Source organism: Pristiophorus japonicus, unplaced genomic scaffold (genome assembly GCF_044704955.1).
Source record: "Pristiophorus japonicus isolate sPriJap1 unplaced genomic scaffold, sPriJap1.hap1 HAP1_SCAFFOLD_29, whole genome shotgun sequence".
NCBI lineage: Eukaryota > Metazoa > Chordata > Chondrichthyes > Pristiophoridae > Pristiophorus > Pristiophorus japonicus.
In genome coordinates, this window is record NW_027252668.1 from 1107511 (window position 1) to 1126912 (window position 19402).

Here is a 19402-nt window from a genome sequence, read left to right on the forward strand (position 1 = left end):
ATCAGATCAACCGCTCAGTCCTCTTTTTCTCGAGAAACGAGCCCCAGCCTGATTGGTCTGCTCTGATGGTTATAACTTTGCAGTTGTGTTATCATCCTTCTAAGTGTGGTCTAGCCAAGGTATATGTGCAGCAAAACTGTGCACTTTATTCTGTATGCTAAGGAACTCTCATTCACTAAGTGCTGCTCGCGAGGATGGGTGTTTACAGTACGGAGAGAGGAACAGCTGCCAGCCAAGCAGGCACGTAGCTTGGTTGAGACGACCATGCTGTCCGCTGCAGTGTCTGGCAGTGGGGGGCTTGAGAGGAAATGATGAAGTTCAAGAGCAGCTCCTTCACTGCCTGCTGGGCAATGCGTCTTTCTGCTGTGTAATTCGTCATGCTGAATACAAGATCTGTGTCTGTGATATTGTGGCTGAGGGGAAAGGAATAGATTCCAGCCTGTAACCCATTCCCGGGTATCTATTATTCTATATTTAAACCCCCGAACCCCTCGATTAGATTCCAGCCTGTAACTCACTCCCAGATATCTGTTATTCTATATATAAACCCCCCGAACCCCTCGATTAGATTCCAGCCTGTAACTCACTCCCCGGTATCTGTTATTCTATATATAAACTCCCCGAACCCCTCGATTAGATTCCAGCCTGTAACTCACTCCCGGGTATCTATTATTCTATATTTAAACCTCCGAACCCCTCGATTGGATTCCAGTCCATAACTCACTCCCAGATATCTGTTATTCTATATATAAACTCCCCGAACCCCTCGATTAGATTCCAGCCTGTAACTCACTCCCGGGTATCTGTTGTTCTATAGAAAAACTCCCCGAACCCCTCGATTGGATTCCAGTCTGTAACTCACTCCCGAGTATCTGTTATTCTATATATAAATCCCCCGAACCCCTCGATTAGATTCCAGCTTGTAACTCACTCCCGGGTATCTGTTGTTCTATATATAAACCCCCCCAAACCCCTCGATTAGATTCCAGCCTGTAACTCACTCCCGGGAATCTGTTATTCTGTATAAAAACCCCTCGATTTGATTCCAGCCTGTAATTCACTCCCGGGTATCTTATTCTATATATAAACCCCCCCGAACCCCTCGATTAGATCCCAGCCTGTATCTCACTCCCGGGTATCTGTTATTCTATATATAAACTCCCCAACCCCTCGATTAGATTCCAGTCTGTAACTCATTCCCGGGTATCTGTTGTTCTATATATAAACCCCCCCGAACCCCTCGATTAGATTCCAGCCTGTAACTCACTCCGGGTATCTGTTATTCTATATATAAACCCCCCGAACCCCTCGATTAGATTCCAGTCTGTAACTCATTCCCGGGTATCTGTTATTCTATATATAAACCCCCCGAACCCCTCGATTAGATTCCAGCCTGTAACTCACTCCCGGGTATCTGTTATTCTATATATAAACCCTCCGAACCCCTCGATTAGATTCCAGTCTGTAACTCACTCCCGGGTATCTGTTATTCTATATATAAACCCCCCGAACCCCTCGATTAGATTCCAGCTTGTAACTCACTCCGGGTATCTGTTGTTCTATATATAAACCTCCCGAACCACATGATTAGATTCCAGCCTGTAACTCACTCCCGGGTATCTGTTATTCTATATATAAACCCCCCGAACCCATCGATTAGATTCCGGCCTGTAACTCACTCCCAGGTAGCTGTTCTGTATCGAAACCCCCCTGAACCCCTTTATTAGATTTCAGCCTGTAACTCACTCCCGGGTATCTGTTCTTTCATATATAAACCTCGCCGAACCTCTCCAATAGATTCCAGCCTGTAACTCAGTCCCGGATATCTGTTAGTCTATATATAAACCTCCCGAATGCTTCAATTAGACCCCTGCAGCCTGTAACTCACTCCTGGATATCTGTTGTTATATATAAAAACTCCCCGAAACCCTGGATTACATTCCAGCCGGTAACGCAGTCCCGGCTATCTGTTATTCTGTACATTAATCCCCCAAACCCTCGATTGGATTCCAGCCTCTAACTCACTCCTGGGTATCTGTTGTTCTCTATATAAACCCCCTGAACCCCTTGATTAGATTCCATCATGTAACTCACTCCCGCGTATCTGTTATTCTATATATAAACCCCCGAACCCCTCGATTAGATTCCAGCTTGTAACTCATTCCGGGCATCTGTTGTTCTATATATAAACCTCCCGAACCCCTCAATTAGATTCCAGCCTGTAACTCGTACCCGGGTATCTGTTATTCTATATATAAACTCACCGAACCACATGATTAGATTCCAGCCTGTAACTCACTCCCGGGTATCTGTTATTCTATATATAAACCTCTCGATTTGATTCCAGCCTGTAATTCACTCCCGGGTATCTGTTGTTCTATATATAAATCCCCCGAACCCCTCGATTACATTCCAGCCTGTAACTCACTCCCGGACATCTTTTATTCTATATATAACCCACCCGAACCTCTCGATTAGATTCCAGCCTCTAACTCACTCCCGGGTATCTGTTGTTCTATATATAAACCCCTCGATTGGATTCCAGCCTGTATCTCACTCCCGGGTATCTGTTGTTCTATATATAAACTCCCCGAACTCCGCGAATAGATTGCAGCCTGTGACTCACTCTCGGGCATCTTTTATTCTATACATAAAGCTCCCGAAACCCGCAATTAGATTCCAGCCTGTAACTCACTCCCAGGTAGCTGTTCTGTATCGAAACCCTGGAACCCCTTGATAAGAATCCAGCCTCTAACTCAGTCCGGGGTATCTGGTAGTCTCTATATAAACCTCCTGAATCCTTCAATTAGACCCCCACAGCCTGTAACTCACTCCCGGATATCTGTTATTCTGTATATAAAACCCTCCGAACCCCTCGTTTAGATTCCAGCCTGTAACTCACTCTCGTGTATCTGTGATTCTATATATAAACTCCCCAACCCCTCGATTAGATTCCAGTCTGTAACTCATTCCCGGGTATCTGTTATTCTATATATAAACCCCCCGAACCCCTCGATTAGATTCCAGCCTGTAACTCACTCCGGGTATCTGTTATTCTATATATAAACCCCCCGAACCCCTCGATTAGATTCCAGTCTGTAACTCATTCCCGGGTATCTGTTATTCTATATATAAACCCCCCGAACCCCTCGATTAGATTCCAGCCTGTAACTCACTCCCGGGTATCTGTTATTCTATATATAAACCCCCCGAACCCCTCGATTAGATTCCAGTCTGTAACTCACTCCCGGGTATCTGTTATTCTATATATAAACCCCCCGAACCCCTCGATTAGATTCCAGCTTGTAACTCACTCCGGGTATCTGTTGTTCTATATATAAACCTCCCGAACCACATGATTAGATTCCAGCCTGTAACTCACTCCCGGGTATCTGTTATTCTATATATAAACCCCCCGAACCCATCGATTAGATTCCGGCCTGTAACTCACTCCCAGGTAGCTGTTCTGTAAGGAAACCCCCCTGAACCCCTTTATTAGATTTCAGCCTGTAACTCACTCCCGGGTATCTGTTCTTTCATATATAAACCTCGCCGAACCTCTCCAATAGATTCCAGCCTGTAACTCAGTCCCGGATATCTGTTAGTCTATATATAAACCTCCCGAATGCTTCAATTAGACCCCTGCAGCCTGTAACTCACTCCTGTATATCTGTTGTTATATATAAAAACTCCCCGAAACCCTGGATTACATTCCAGCCGGTAACGCAGTCCCGGGTATCTGTTATTCTGTACATTAATCCCCCAAACCCTCGATTGGATTCCAGCCTCTAACTCACTCCTGGGTATCTGTTGTTCTCTATATAAACCCCCTGAACCCCTTGATTAGATTCCATCATGTAACTCACTCCCGGGTATCTGTTATTCTATATATAAACCCCCCGAACCCCTCGATTAGCTTCCAGCTTGGAACTCATTCCCGGATATCTGTTCTATATATAAACCACCCGAGCCACTCAATTAGATTCCAGCCTGTAACTCACTCCTGGGTATCTGTTATTCTATATATAAGTTAGAGGCTGGAATCTAGAGGTGGGAGTAGTACAAACCGGACGGTCTGCACCTCGGCAGGACTGGAACCAATGTTCTAGGGGGAGTATTTGCTAGTGCTGTTGGGGAGGAGTTAAACTAATATGGCAGGGGGATGTGAACCAATGCAGGGAGACAGTGGGAATCAAAATGGAGACAGAAGCAAAAGACAGAAAGGAGATGAGTAAAAGTGGAGGGCAGAGAAACCCAAGGCAAAAAACAAAAAGGGCCACTGTACAGCAAAATTCTAAAGGGTCAAAGTGTAATAAAAAGGCAAGCCTGAAGGTTCTGTGCCTCAATGCGAGGAGTATTTGGAACCCAGGAGAGGGCTCTGAGCTAGTTAGAATGGGTGAGAGCTCAGATGAACAGGACCCCAAGAAAGAATGCAAAAGGCAGGAGGCAACAGAGCAGAGTAGCACTGGGGTAAGTGTAAACCACAAGGTGATAGGAAGGGACAATATGTATGAATATAAAGGGACTGCAGGAGGGGTCAAAACTAAAAATCATGGTTGAAAAACTAGGATTAAAACACTCTACCTAAATGCACGCAGCATTCGAAATAAAGTAAATGAGTTGACGGCACAAATCATTACAAATGGGTACGATTTGGTGGCCATTACAGAAATGTGGTTGCAGGGTGGCCAAGACTGGGAATTAAACATAAAAGGGTATCTTACAATTCGGAAAGATAGACAAGAAGGGAAAGGAGGTGGGGTAGCTCTGTTAATAAAGGATGATATCAGGGCAGTTGTGACAGAGGATATTGGCTCTAATGAACAAAATGTTGAATCATTGTGGGTGGAGATTAGAGATAGTAAGGGGAAAAAGGTCACTGGTGGGCGTAGTTTATAGGCCCCCAAATAATAACTTCACGGTGGGGCGGACAATAATCAAGGGAATAATGGAGGCATGTGAAAAAGGAACGGCAGTAATCATGGGGAATTTTAACCAACATATCGATTGGTCAAATCAAATCGCACGGGGTAGCCTTGAGGAGGAATTCATAGAATGCATAAGGGATTGTTTCTTAGAACAGTATGTTACAGAACCTACAAGGGATCAAGCTATCTTAGATCTGGTCCTGTGTAATGAGACAGGAATAATAAACGATCTCCTAGTAAAAGATCCTCTCGAAATGAGTGATCGCAGTATGGTTGAATTTGTAATACAGATTGAGGGTGAGGAAGTAGTGTCTCAAACGAGCGTTCTATTAAACAAAGGGGACTACAGTGGGATGAGGGCAGAATTGGCTAAAGTAGACTGGAAACACAGATTAAACGGTGGCACAATTGAGGAACAGTGGAGGACTTTTAAGGAGCTCTTTCATAGTGCTCAACAAAAATATATTCCAGTGAAAAATAAGAGAAGGGATAACCAGCCGTGGATAACCAAGGAAATAAAGGAGAGTATCAAATTAAAAACCAATGCGTATAAGGTGGCCAAGGTTAGTGAGAAACTAGAAGATTGGGAAAATTTTAAACGACAGCAAAGAATGACTAAGCAAGCAATAAAGAAAGGAAAGATAGATTACGAAAGTAAACTTGCGCAAAACATAAAAACAGATAGTAAAAGCTTTTACCGATATATGAAATGGTAAAGAGTGACTAAAGTAAATGTTGGTCCCTTAGAAGATGAGAAGGGGGATTTAATAATGGGAAATGTGGAAATGGCTGAGACCGTAAACAATTGTTTTGCTTCGGTCTTCACAGTGGAAGACACAAAAACCATGCCAAAAATGTTGCTGGTCACGGAAATGTGGGAAGGGAGGACCTTGAGATAATCATTATCACTAGGGGGGTAGTGCTGGACAGGCTAATGGGACTCAAGGTAGACAAATCTCCTGGTCCTGATGAAATGCATCCCAGGGTATTAAAAGTGACGGCGGAAGTTATAGCAGATGCATTCGTTATAATCTACCAAAATTCTCTGGACTCTGGGGAGGTACCAGCAGATTGGAAAGCAGCTAATGTAACGCCTCTGTTTAAAAAAGGGGGCAGACAAAAGGCAGGTAACTATAGGCCGGTTAGTTTAACATCTGTAGTGGGGAAAATGCTTGAAGCTATCATTAAGGAAGAAATAGCGGGACATCTAGATAGGAATAGTGCAATCAAGCAGACACAACATGGATTCATGAAGGGGAAATCATGTTTAACTAATTTACTGGAATTCTTTGAGGATATAACGAGCATGGTGGATAGAGGTGTACCGATGGATGTGGTGTATTTTGATTTCCAAAAGGCATTTGATAAGTTGCCACACAAAAGGTTACTGCAGAAGATAAAGGTACGCGGAGTCAGAGGAAATGTATTAGCATGGATTGAGAATTGGCTGGCTAACAGAAAGCAGAGAGTCGGGATAAAGATTAGTGGGAAAGCGGGTTGTGTAGAGGACACAGAGAGGCTGCAAAGAGATTTGGATAGGTTAAGTGAATGGGCTAAGGTTTGGCAGATGGAATACAATGTTGGAAAATGTGAGGTTATCCATCTTGGGGGAAAAAAACAGTAAAAGGGAATATTATTTGAATGGGGAGAAATTACAACATGCAGAGGGATTTGGGGATCCTTGTGCATGAAACTCTAATCCCAAAAGGTTAGTTTGCAGGTACAGCAGGTAATCAGGAAGGCGAATGGAATGTTGGCCTTCATTGCGAGAGGGATGGAGTACAAAATCAGGGAGGTCCTGCTGCAACTGTACAGGGTATTGGTGAGGCCGCACCTGGAGTACTGCATGCAGTTTTGGTCACCTTACTTAAGGAAGGATATACTAGCTTTGGAGGGGTACAGAGACGATTCACTAGGCTGATTCCGGAGATGAGGGGGTTACCTTATGATGATAGATTGAGTAGACTGGGACTTTACTCCTTGGAGTTCAGAAGGATGAGGGGTGATCTTTTTGAAACATTTAAATCATAAAAGGGATAGACAAGATAGAGGCAGAGAGGTTGTTTCCACTGGTCGGGGAGACTAGAACTAGGGGGCACAGCCTCAAAATACGGGGGAGCCAATTTAAAACCGAGTTGAGAAGGAATTTCTTCTCCCAGAGGGTTGTGAATCTGTGGAATTCTCTGACCAAGGAAGCAGTTGAGGCTAGCTCATTGAATGTATTCAAGTTACAGCTAGATAGATTTTTAACCAATAAGGGAATTAAGGGTTATGGGGAGCGGGCGGGTAAGTCCACGGCCAGATCAGCCATGATCTTGTTGAATGGCGGAGCAGGCTCGAGGGGCTAGATGGCCTACTCCTGTTCCTAATTCTTATGTTCTTATATGTTCTTATATGTTCTTATAAAACCCTCGAACCCCTCGATTAGATTCCAGCCTACAACTCACTCTCGGGTATCTGTTATTTTGTATATAAACCCCCGAACCCCTCGATTCGATTCCAGTCTGTAACTCACTCCCGGATATCTGTTATTCTATATATAAACCCCCCGAACCCCTCGATTAGATTCCAGTCTGTAACTCACTCCCGGGTATCTGTTATTCTATATATAAACCCCCCGAACCCCTCGATTAGATTCCAGTCTGTAACTCACTCCCGTGAATCTGTTATTCTATATATAAACCCCCGAACCCCTCGATTAGATTCCAGCCTGTAACTCACTCCCAGGTATCTGTTATTCTATATATAAACCCCCCGAACCCCTCGATTAGATTCCAGTCTGTAACTCACTCCCGGGTATCTGTTATTCTATATATAAACCCCCCGAATCCCTCGATTCGATTCCTGTCTGTAAGTCGCTGAGTGTAGTGCTGTGTGGGGATGTGAGATTGATGGGTGTTTAAATGATGAGTGGAGGTGTGACTTTTTTGTAGGCGGTGTTTTCTCATGATGTTGAAACTGCTTGGTGTGTGGGAGTTTGAGCAGCTTGTGGCTGCAAATATCCTGCAGTTATGTATTGAGGGGACCGAAGCCATTGTCTGCATGTCCCGGCACCAGCTCCATCCCCCTTCCTGGCCACTGTTTGCGGCTGAAGCAGGCTATTTGCAAGCTCGCCGTCCTATTTGAAGCCGAGCTGAGCTTCCGACCCCACATCCTCTCCATCACGAAGGCTGCCCACTTCCACCTCGGTGACATCGCCCGTCTCCAGCCCTGCCTCAGCTCATCTGCTGCTGAAGCCCTCGTGCGCGCCTTTTGTCTCCTATAGCGGCGCTCCCCTGGCTTCCACCCTCCGTACACTGGAGCTCCGGTACAACTCCGTGTCCGAACTCGCCCCCTGTCCTGCTCTCCCACCCCGTCAACAATCGTTGCCCTTGAGCTGCGCATCAGCGCTCTGGCTCTCCTGCGCAGTCGGCTCAATGGGGAACACCGGGCCACGCAGCCCTTTCAGAGTGCTGCAAATCCACATAAAACTGAACGGGAACATGGCCTTCAAATCTTGGAAATCTCTACACTCCTGGCCTCTTGCCTATCCCCCGATTTCCTTTGCGCCACCATTGGCAACCGTACCGTCAGCCGCCTGGGCCCTAAGCTGTGGAATTCCCTACCTGAACCCCTCTCCTTGAACATAAGAACATAAGAAATAGGAGCAGGAGCAGGCCATACGGCCCCTCGAGCCTGCTCCGCCATTTAATACGATCATGGCTGATCTGATCATGGACTCGGCTCCACTTCTCCACCACTCCCCATAACCCCTTATCAGTTAAGAAACTGTCTTTCTCTGTCTTAAATATATTCAATGACCCAGCCTCCACAGCTCTCTGGGGCAGCGAATTCCACAGATTTACAACCCTCTGAGAGAAGAAATTCCTCCTCATCTCAGTTTTAAATGGGCGGTCCCTTATTCTACGATTTTGCCCCCTAGTTCTAGTCTGCCCCATCAGTGGAAACATCCTCTCTGCATCCACCTTGTCAAGCCCCCTCATTATCTTATACGTTTCGATAAGATCACCTCTCATTCTTCTGAATTGCAATGAGTGGAGGCCCAACCTTTCCTCATAAGTCAAAACTGCCCCCCCCCCCCCCCCCCCACCATTCCCGCCCCAATCTCCGGAATCAACTTAGTGAACCTTCTCTGAACTGCCTCCAAAGCAAGTATATCCTTTCGTAAATATGGAAACCAAAACTGCACGCAGTATTCCAGGTGTGGTCTCACCAATACCCTGTATAACTGTAGCAAGACTTCCCTGCTTTTATACTCCATCCCCTTTGCAATAAAGTCGCTCCTTAAAGCCTACTTCTTTGACCTGGTGTTTGGTCACCTGTGCTAATACCTCCTTATGTGGCAGCTCGGTGTCAATTCCTGGCTGATAACGCTCTTGCGAAGCACCTTGGGGAGGTCACACTGCCTTGAAGGCGTGATATAAATGCAAGTTTTGTTCTGTTGCGTCGACGCGAGCCTTTCTCTCGTTGACCTTGCTTGTAGCAGCTGGGCGCAAATGGCTTTGGCAAAACAGGAAATGGGGGAACTGGACACGAGGCGTCTGTTGCTGTGACTGCGCTGTGTGAGGATGCGGAATCGCTGCAGGCTTTTGGGGAAGTGAGAGCGAGGCGGTTTCAGTCAGGTGTGTTTAAGGACGGGGCGGTTAAAGGGATGAGTCAGGTTCACTGCTGAGGGTGCGTAATACTACCAGAGGGGTGAGGCAGGTGCTCAGACTGTTCTCGGTGTAACAGGACTGGCTGGGAGCGAGAGAGGGAGGGGGTGGGGGGGTGCAGGCAGAGAGGGGAGGGGCAGAGGGAGGCAAAAGTTGGGTTGCTGTCATTCCTGCCGGAGGGTCATGTGGATGTTCGGTGACACTGGACTGTTGCATGGCTGTGATGGTCCCCATGGTTCAACAGCCATCATCAGGGCACGCGCACATGGAGCCTGCCGGTTTTGTGAGATATTGGAGGGTCGCTTGCAGGCGAGAGGAGGAGAGGTGGTGGGGGTTATAATTAACACTGCAGCCGGCAATGCGCGGGAGGGGGGCTGCTCCCAGTTAGCGGTGCGCTGTGACGAGCGATACGCAGATACTGTGCCGAGAATCGGCGAGTGTGGGCCCCACGCCAGTCGTTGAGAGCAAACCAGGCATCGTCTCGCGGTGAATCGCTGCTTCTCAGATATCGACCTGTTTGCACCACCCACGGGCTTGTGAGGCTCTGAGGTGGGGGTGGGGGGGGCGGAAGGGGAGGGAAGAGAGGTTCGGAGGGCTGTGGGGAGGTGAAGGGTTGAGTGTGGGAGGGGAGAGGGGCTGAAGGGGTGGGGGGGGGGGGGAGAGAGTCAGTGGGCTGTGGGGGGGGGGGGAAGAGGGGTTGAAGAGGTGGTGGTGGGGGGGGGGGGGAGAAGAGAGGCTGAACGGAGGGAGGGTCTGGGGGGCGGGGGGAGAGGAGCAGTGGACTGTGGGGGGGGGGGGCGGTTGGCAGGCTGTGGGGCTAAGTGGGCTGCCGGGGAGGGGCTGCTGGGGGGGAGGGGGTGGGGCTGCTGTGGAGGGGGTGAGACGAGGGGCTGCCGGGAAGGGAGGATCGATGGGTTGTGGGTAGATGGGCGTCGGGAGGGGGGAGGGAAACGGTGATGGTGTGCGGGCTGTAGAGGGAGAGGGGATATGTATTGGCCCTGGGCTGCGGGTTGGTTTCCCGGACCAGCTGCTGGGAGAGGTTCCTGCGGGGCAGTGGATCTCCTGGCCCAGTACAGGCAGCGAGAGCTGCGGGTTAATGGTCTTGGCTGGCCGATGGTTGTCTCACTGCTCGGGGTTACAATGCATGCGTTTTGTTTTACAGACAGCTGGCTAATTCCAATGAACCTCCAGTTTACAGGTGAGTTGTCGAAGTGACGGAAGGAGGGAAGGGGCTGTCGCAGGAGCACGACATGGACACTGGGGCTGTGTGTGGACGAGTCTGAGAACGGATGTTGGACACAGTGCCTGGGTGTCCATGGTGTGTGCGTCTTGGTGGGGAAAGTTCATGTCTTTGTGTATGTGTTTGATGTGTGGGTCTGTGAGCATCTGAGTGTGCCCATGTGAGAAAACTGTGTCTGCGAGAGACAGAGTGCATCTGTGAGAGTGTGCGAGAGAGATGGAGGGTGTGTGTGTGAGAGAAATGGAGGGTGTGTGTGTGAGAGAGATGGAGGGTGTGTGTGTGAGAGAGATGGAGGGTGTGTGTGTGAGAGAGATGGAGGGTGTGTGTGTGAGAGATGGAGGGTGTGTGTGTGAGAGATGGAGGGTGTGTGTGTGAGAGAGATGGAGGGTGTGTGTGTGAGAGATGGAGGGTGTGTGTGTGAGAGAGATGGAGGGTGTGTGTGTGAGAGAGATGGAGGGTGTGTGTGTGAGAGAGATGGAGGGTGTGTGTGTGAGAGAGATGGAGGGTGTGTGTGTGAGAGAGATGGAGGGTGTGTGTGTGAGAGAGATGGAGGGTGTGTGTGTGAGAGAGATGGAGGGTGTGTGTGTGAGAGAGATGGAGGGTGTGTGTGTGAGAGAGATGGAGGGTGTGTGTGTGAGAGAGATGGAGGGTGTGTGTGTGAGAGAGATGGAGGGTGTGTGTGTGAGAGAGATGGAGGGTGTGTGTGTGAGAGAGATGGAGGGTGTGTGTGTGAGAGAGATGGAGGGTGTGTGTGTGTGTGAGAGAGATGGAGGGTGTGTGTGTGTGTGAGAGAGATGGAGGGTGTGTGTGTGTGTGAGAGAGATGGAGGGTGTGTGTGTGTGTGAGTGAGATGGAGGGTCTGTGTGTGTGTGAGTGAGATGGAGGGTCTGTGTGTGTGTGTGAGTGAGATGGAGGGTGGGTGTGTGTGTGTGTGAGTGAGATGGAGGGTGGGTGTGTGTGTGTGTGAGTGAGATGGAGGGTGTGTGTGTGTGTGTGAGAGAACATAAGAAATCAGAGCAGGTTGATCTGATTATGGACTCAGCTCCACTTCCCCGCCCGCTCCCTATAACCCATCACTCCCTTATTGTTCAAAAATCTGTCTATCTCCACCTTAAATATATTCAATGACCCAGCCTCCACAGCTCTCTGGGGCAGATAATTCCACAGATTTACAACCCTCAGCGAGAAGAAATTCTTCCTCATCTCAGTTTTAAATGGGCGACCCCTTATTCTAAGACTATGTCCCCTAGTTTTAGTTTCCCCTATGTGGAAATATCCTCTCTGCAGCCACCTTGTTGAGCTCCCTCATTATTTTGTATGTTTTGATAAGATCACCTCTCATTCTTCTGAACTCCAATGTGTATAGGCCCAACCTACTCAACCTATCTTCATAAGTCAACCCCTTCATCTCCGGAATCAATCTCGTGAACCTTCTCTGAACAACCTTCAATGCAAGTATATCCTTCCTTAAATACGGAGACCAGAACTGTAAGCAGTACTCCAGGTGTGGCCTCACCAATACCCTGTACAGTTGTAGCAGGACTTCTCTGCTTTTATACTCTATCCCCCTTGCAATAAAGGCCAACATTCTATTGGCCTTCCTGATTACTTGAAGTACCTGTATACTAGCTTTTTGTGTTTCATATACAAGGACCCCAGGTCCCTCTGTACTGCAGCACTTTGCAATTTTTCTCCATTTAAATTAGGATTTGCTTTTCTATTTTTTTCTGCCAAAGTGGATAACCTCACATTTTCCCACGTTATACTCCATCTGCCAAATTTTTGCCCACTCAATTAGCCTGTCTATATCCCTTTGCAGATTTTTTGTGTCCTCTTCACAATTTGCTTTCCCATCCATCTTTGCATCATCAGCAAACTTGGCTACATTACACTCGGTCCCTTCATCCAAGTCATTAATATAGATTGTAAATAGTTAAGGTCCCAGCACCGATCCCTGCGGCACCCCACTGTTTGCCAACCAGAAGATGACCCATTTATCCCGACTCTCTGTTTTCTGTTAGTTAGCCAATCCTCTATCCATGGTAATATATTACCCCCAACCCCGTGAGCTTTTATCTTGTGCAGTAGCCTTTTATGTGGCAACTTATCGAATGCCTTCTGGAAAACCAAATACACCACATCTACTGGTTCCCCCCTAATCCACCCTGTCAAACATGATTTCCCTTTCATAAAACCATGCTGACACTGCTTGATTGAATTTTGCTTTTCCAAATGTCCCGCTACTGCTTCCGTAATAATGAACTCCAGCATTTTCCCAACCACAGATGTTAGGCTAGCTGGTCTATAGTTACCTGCTCTCTGTCTGCCTCCTTTTTTAAATAGGGGCGTTACATTTGCAGTTTTCCAAATCCGTTGGGACCGCCCCAGAATCCAGGGAATTTTGGTTGATTACAACCAATGCATCCACTATCTCTGCAGCCACTTCTTTTAACACCCTAGGATGCAGGCCGTCAGGTCCAGGGGACTTGTCCACCTTGAGTCCCATTATTTTACCAAGTACTACTTCATTCGTGATAGTGATAGAGATGAAGTGTGTGTGTGTGTGTGTGTGAGAGAGTGAGAGATGGAGTGTGTGTGTGTGATTGTGTGTGTGTGAGATTGAGATTGAGTGTGTGTGTGTGTGTGTGTGTGTGTGTGTGTGTGTGTGTGTGTGTGTGTGTGTGTGTGAGAGAGAGAGAGAGAATGAAGGTGCGTGTGAGGGTATGCGCATGAAGGGTTGTGAGAGTAAGTGAGCGAGTGCGTGCATGAGTGTGTTGTGTGTGTATATATGAGAGTGGGGTTGTGTCAGTAAGTGATAGAGTGTAAGCAAGGAGGTGTGCGTGCGTGAGGGGTTGTGATGGCTCTGGAATAGCAATCCAGTTAGTCCCACTCCCCTCGCCCTTTCCCCATAGCCCTGCAATGTTTTCGCCTTCAAGCTCCACAGAGACGGGGACAGCAAGTGGGGCTCAAATATTAGTGAAATCCCACCATGCGTGCGTACACTCGGACACACACTCTCATGCTCTCTCTGTGTGTGACATTGAATATGCAAGGGAGATAGAGTGAGTGAGCGAGCACGCCAAAGGAGTGTGTATGCGCGCGCGCGAGAGAGAGAGAGAGAGTGTATGTGTTAGTGATTTCACTAATATCTGAGCCCCACTCCCCACAACCTTCCTGTGGTGCTTGAACCCAGCCTGCCCAGGTTGGTTAATCAGAGACGAGCTTGGGCTGTGGTCTGCGCCCATGACCTAGTTGCTGAGAATCGGGTGGCTGCACTGCCTGGTACCAGAATGTTGCAGGGGTGAACTGACTGACTGATGGTGCTGACCCACTGCCAGTGCCTGCCAGCAGCCATCCAGGCCTGCGCTCCCGACCGCGATCGACCAGAATTGATCCTGGCTAACGTTCCACCCTCTTGCTGCTGCATCAAGCAGGGGGGCCACGGTCTCGTCGGGCATGTCGCGTCTCCTCCTGCCTCGGCCCCTGTCCAGCGCGCGGTGGCAGTGGTCTCCGTGCCGGCTGCACGCTCGCTGGATCGCCTGTCGATGCCGCACGGGCAGAGTTCCTGTCAGCTGAGCACTGAAGTCTTTTACTGAGCGCTGGCTCTGTCTCGCGGCCCTGCCCCAATCCAGGCCTCAGCCAGCTGCTCTCCCTCCGCCCCAGTGGATTTTCACACCCGGCTGACGGAGGAGGGGGGGGGGATTGTAATCAGCTGCGATGCCCCCCCTGGGTCAAACTGCCTGCCCGCGGCACAGGTAACGCACGTGAAGAGCGGGCGGGGCAGCGGTGGCTCCCAGTGCCTGTGGAGTTGGCAGTGGAAAGGGGAATAGAGCAAGGGCGAACCCTGCCCTCACGTTCTTACCGTCTCCCCAATACCATGAGTACCCAGGGTCCCGGCCACGCACTGGTTATATTACTGCAGTCGTAACCCAGCTGCCTGACCAAAAGTCCAGGAAAGCGCGTTCAAATCCCACCGTGGCAGTTTGAGAATTTGAATTCCCTTTTTAATAAAAATCTGGAAATAAAAAGCTGGAATCAGTTAAAGCTGTCGGATTGTCGTAAAAGCCCAACTTATTGATGTCCCTTTAGAGCAAGAAGTAAAGAGAGACTTGCATCTCTGCAGCGCTTTTCACGACTACCGGACGTCCCAAAGCACCTTACAGCTAATTCGGTACTTTCTGAAATGTAGTCACTGCTGTAATGTAGAGAAGGAAACCTTCTGTCCTTACCCAGTCTGTGACTCAGTCCCACACCAACTCTGTTTAATGAGCCATGGAGGGGAGAGGAGGAGGAAGACATCAGTGATGTTCTTGTGCAGACTTGGAATTGGGACCTCCAGTAATGTTTAAATGAAAAGCGCTCAGAGTGAACAGTGTTAAAAATATACTTTTGAAGTGGCCTCACAAGCTGCACAGTTGTCTAAAAACAGCACTTCAAGGAGAAGATCAGCCCTGACCATGCAAGAGTATGCCTCTGTCTGCGACTGTGTGTGTGTCTCAGTGGGGCAGGAGTGTATGTGTGGTGGGTAACATTGAGGGAGTGTGTATGTGTGTCTGTGACAAAGTGTCTTGTGTGTCTGTTACTGTGTGAGAGTGTGAGTAGGGGAGGAGTGTATATGATTGGGTGTCACTGGGGAAATGTGTGTGTCTGTCTGGGAGTGTGTGTCTGTCTGTCTCTGTCTGTGTGTCTCTGTCTGTCTGGGAGTGTGTGTGTCTCTGTCTGTCTGGGAGTGTGTGTGTGTCTCTGTCTGTCTGGGAGTGTGTGTGTGTCTCTGTCTGTCTGGGAGTGTGTGTGTGTCTCTGTCTGTCTGGGAGTGTGTGTCTCTCTGTCTGCGGGAGTGTGTGTGTCTGTGTCTCTGTGGGTATGTGTCTCTCTGTGGGTGTCTGTGTGTCTGTGGGAGTGTGTGTGTGTTTCTGTCTGTGGGACTCTGTCTGTGGGAGAGTGTGTGTGTCTCTGTGTGGGAGTCTGTCTGTGGGAGTCTTGTGTGTGTCTCTTTGTGTGGCTGTGTGTATGTGTGAGACTCTCTGGGAGTGTGTGTGTCTCTGTTTGGGAGTCTGTCTGTGGGAGAGTGTGTGTGTCTCTGTGGGAGTCTGTCTGTGGGAGTCTTGTGTGTGTCTCTTTGTGTGGCTGTGTGTGTGTGTGAGACTCTCTGGGAGTGTGTGTGTCTCTGTTTGGGAGTCTGTCTGTGGGAGTCTTGTGTGTGTCTCTTTGTGTGGCTGTGTGTATGTGTGAGACTCTCTGGGAGTGTGTGTGTCTCTGTTTGGGAGTCTCTGAGTGTGTGTCTGACTCTCTGTGGGAGTGTGTGTGTGTGTCTCTGTCTGTGGGAGTGTGTGTGTCTCTGTCTGTGGGAGTGTGTGTGTGTCTCTGTCTGTGGGAGTGTGTGTGTCTCTCTGTCTGTGGGAGTGTGTGTGTGTGTCTCTGTCTGTGGGTGTGTGTGTGTCTTTGTCTGTGGGAGTGTGTATGTGTCTCTCTGTGGGAGTGTGTGTGTGTCTCTGTGGGAGTGTGTGTGTGTCTCTGTGGGAGTGTGTATGTGTCTCTCTGTGGGAGTGTGTATGTGTCTCTCTGTGGGAGTGTGTATGTGTCTCTGTCTGTGGGAGTGTGTGTGTGTCTCTGTCTGTGGGAGTGTATGTGTCTCTCTGTGGGAGTGTGTATGTGTCTGTGTGTGTGTGTGTCTCTGTGGGTGTGTGTGTGTGTCTCTGTGTGTGTGTATCTGTCTGTGGGTGTGTGTGTGTGTCTCTGTCTGTGGGTGTGTGTGTGTGTCTCTGTCTGTGGGAGTGTGTGTGTGTCTCTGACTGTGGGAGTGTGTGTGTGTCTCTGGGTGTGTGCGCGCGCCTGTGGGAGTATTTGTGTGTCCCTGTGTGTCTCTGGGTGTGTGCGCGCGCCTGTGGGAGTATTTGTGTGTCCCTGTGTGTGTCTGGGTGTGTGTGCGCGGACCTGTGGGAGTATTTGTGTGTGTCTTGGTGTGTGTGCGTGCCTGTGGGAGTATTTGTGTGTCCCTGTGTGTGTCTGGGTGTGTGTGCGAGCGCCTGTGGGAGTATCTGTGTGTGACTGGGTGTGTGTGTGCCTGTGGGAGCGTGTTAACGTGTCTCTGGGTGTGTGCGCGGACCTGTGGGAGCGTGTTAACGTGTGTGTCTCTGGGTGTGTGCGCGCGCCTGTGGGAGCGTGTTAACGTGTGTGTCCCTGTGTGTCTGGGTGTGCGCGGACCTGTGGGAGCGTGTTAACGTGTGTGTCTCTGGGTGTGTGTGCGCGCCTGTGGGAGCGTGTTAACGTGTGTGTCCCTGTGTGTCTGGGTGTGCGCGGACCTGTGGGAGCGTGTTAATGTGTGTGTCCCTGTGTGTGTCTCTGGGTGTGTGCGCGGACCTGTGGGAGCGTGTTAACGTGTGTGTCCCTGTGTGTGTCTCTGGGTGTGTGCGCGGACCTGTGGGAGCGTGTTAACGTGTGTGTCCCTGTGTGTCTGGGTGTGCGCGCGCCTGTGGGAGCGTGTTAACGTGTGTGTCCCTGTGTCTGGGTGTGCGCGGACCTGTGGGAGCGTGTTAACGTGTGTGTCCCTGTGTGTGTCTCTGGGTGTGTGCGCGCGCCTGTGGGAGCGTGTTAACGTGTGTGTCCCTGTGTCTCAGGGTGTGTGCGTGCCTGTGGGAGCGTGTTAACGTGTGTGTCTGGGTGTGCGCGGACCTGTGGGAGCGTGTTAACGTGTGTGTCCCTGTGTGTCTGGGTGTGCGCGGACCTGTGGGAGCGTGTTAACGTGTGTGTCCCTGTGTGTCTGGGTGTGCGCGGACCTGTGGGAGCGTGTTAACGTGTGTGGCTCCATGTACTGCTCTGTTCACCCCCTGAGAGAGTGAAGACAGCATGGCTGGCAAGTGCCCTTTCAGAACTGTCAGCAGGTCAGTTGGGGCTGGAGAGTCAGCAGGTGGGGGGGGGGTTTATGGAGTGGGCGGACAGGAATCAATGAACCAGTGGTGGGGGTGATGTACAGCAGGTCTATGTTCCTGTCTGTGCTTAAACCAGCGCCTGACACTCACCAGCAAGTGAGTCGCTCCTTTGTGCTGATGTGAGACGCGAGTGAAGGAAGTGAGTGTACACCGGGCAAAGCTGGAGGTGGGGTGGTTCCTGGTAAACGTGCTCTTGGTTAAACCAGCACACAGTGAATACAATTCGTAGGGCTTGTCGCTCCGTGATCGCAACAGCAACTTGCTTTTATACAGCACCCTGAATGAAGCAAAATGTCCCAAGGCGCTGCACGGGAACATTATCAAGTCAAATGTGACACCGAGCCACGTGAGCGATTGGGGCAGGTGACCAAAAGCTTGGTCAAAGAGGTAGGTATTGGAGAGCAGCTGAAAGGAGGAGAGGGAGGCAGGGAGTTCCAGAGCTTCGGGCCCCGAGGCAGCTGGAGCCACGGCCACCCATGGTGGAGCGATGGAAATCGGGATTGTGCAAGAGCGCAGCGTGGAAGGAGCGCAGAGAGCTCGGCGGGCTGTTGGCAGCGTGTTCTCTCTCTCTTTCTTTTTGTGGTTGCATGGCCCAAAGCTGGCGGTGCCGCTTAAGAGGGAGCAGTGGTTGTGAGGCATGGAGGAGGTTACAGAGATAGGGAGGGGTGGGTGAGGCCATGTGAGGGATGAGAATGTTGTCATCGAGGCGTTGCCTGACCGCGAGCCAGTGGAGGCCGGCCAGCCCGGGGGGGGTGGGAATGTGTGCGGCTGACAGGTTGAACAGGACACGTTGAGAGTTAGTTAGGATTACGGGGCAGCAGGGATTTCGATCTCAGCGTCAACATCTGTCGTGTGCTTGTCCATCCTTCAGCAGCAGTACTCAGCGCTTGCGTCGTTCGCTGAGTAATCCTGCCTGTGTCCTTTCAGTAAACGTGGGAGTGCCCTGTGCCCTGTCAGAGCAACAACAGCAAGCAGAGACGACCTGCCCGGGTTGTCGAGCCAGCAGCCTCCCAAGGCTTTCAGCCGCCTTAACGTGCAAGGCCCCGTGGTTGAATTTGTCCACCCCACACACCCCCCCCCCCCCCCCCATGCCCTGCGCGGGCGAAGGTGAAAGGATCCCTCTGCCTCGAGCCGGACATTCCCTCCACCCAGCCGTAGTTGGAGGACTGCGTGCCGCTCTGAATGGGCCCCATTGTCGGGAGAACAATGGAAGCCAATGAGCAATGTGCACAGCAGAGTCACTGGGAGGATGCCAGCGATGAGAGGATTTTGTTGTGATAAGAGACTCGAAAGTACGAGCGTTTACTGAAGTGCAGAGGGTTCAGTGAAGATTAGCAGTGGTGTTCACAATTACAGAAGGGTTGTATTCCCTGGGATTTGGAAGGTTAAGGGTGGGATCTGATGGAAGTTTTCAGGATATGAAGGGGAACAGATAGGGGAGATAGAGAGAATCTATTTCTGCTGGTTGGGGAGTCTAGGACTAGGGGGCAGAGTCTGAACATTAGATCCAGACCTTTCAGGGGTGAAATTAGGAAATACTTCTACACACACAGGGTGCTAGTAGTTTGGAACTCTCTTCCACAAACGGCAATTGGTGCTAGATCAGTTGTTCATTATAAATCGGGGATTGCTAGCTTTCTGTTAACCAAAGGT

General features: G+C 49.8%; 1 protein-coding gene across 1 annotated transcript in view; it reads left to right on the top strand.

Moving 5' to 3' along the window:
• LOC139248107 (TBC1 domain family member 10B-like) overlaps positions 1–19402 on the top strand; it is a 61701-nt gene that overhangs the window by 12882 nt on the left and 29417 nt on the right. Inside the window, exon 2 of the mRNA XM_070871857.1 lies at positions 10743–10778. Coding sequence (XP_070727958.1) covers positions 10743–10778 — 36 coding nt within the window. The remainder of the gene's footprint in view (positions 1–10742; positions 10779–19402) is intronic.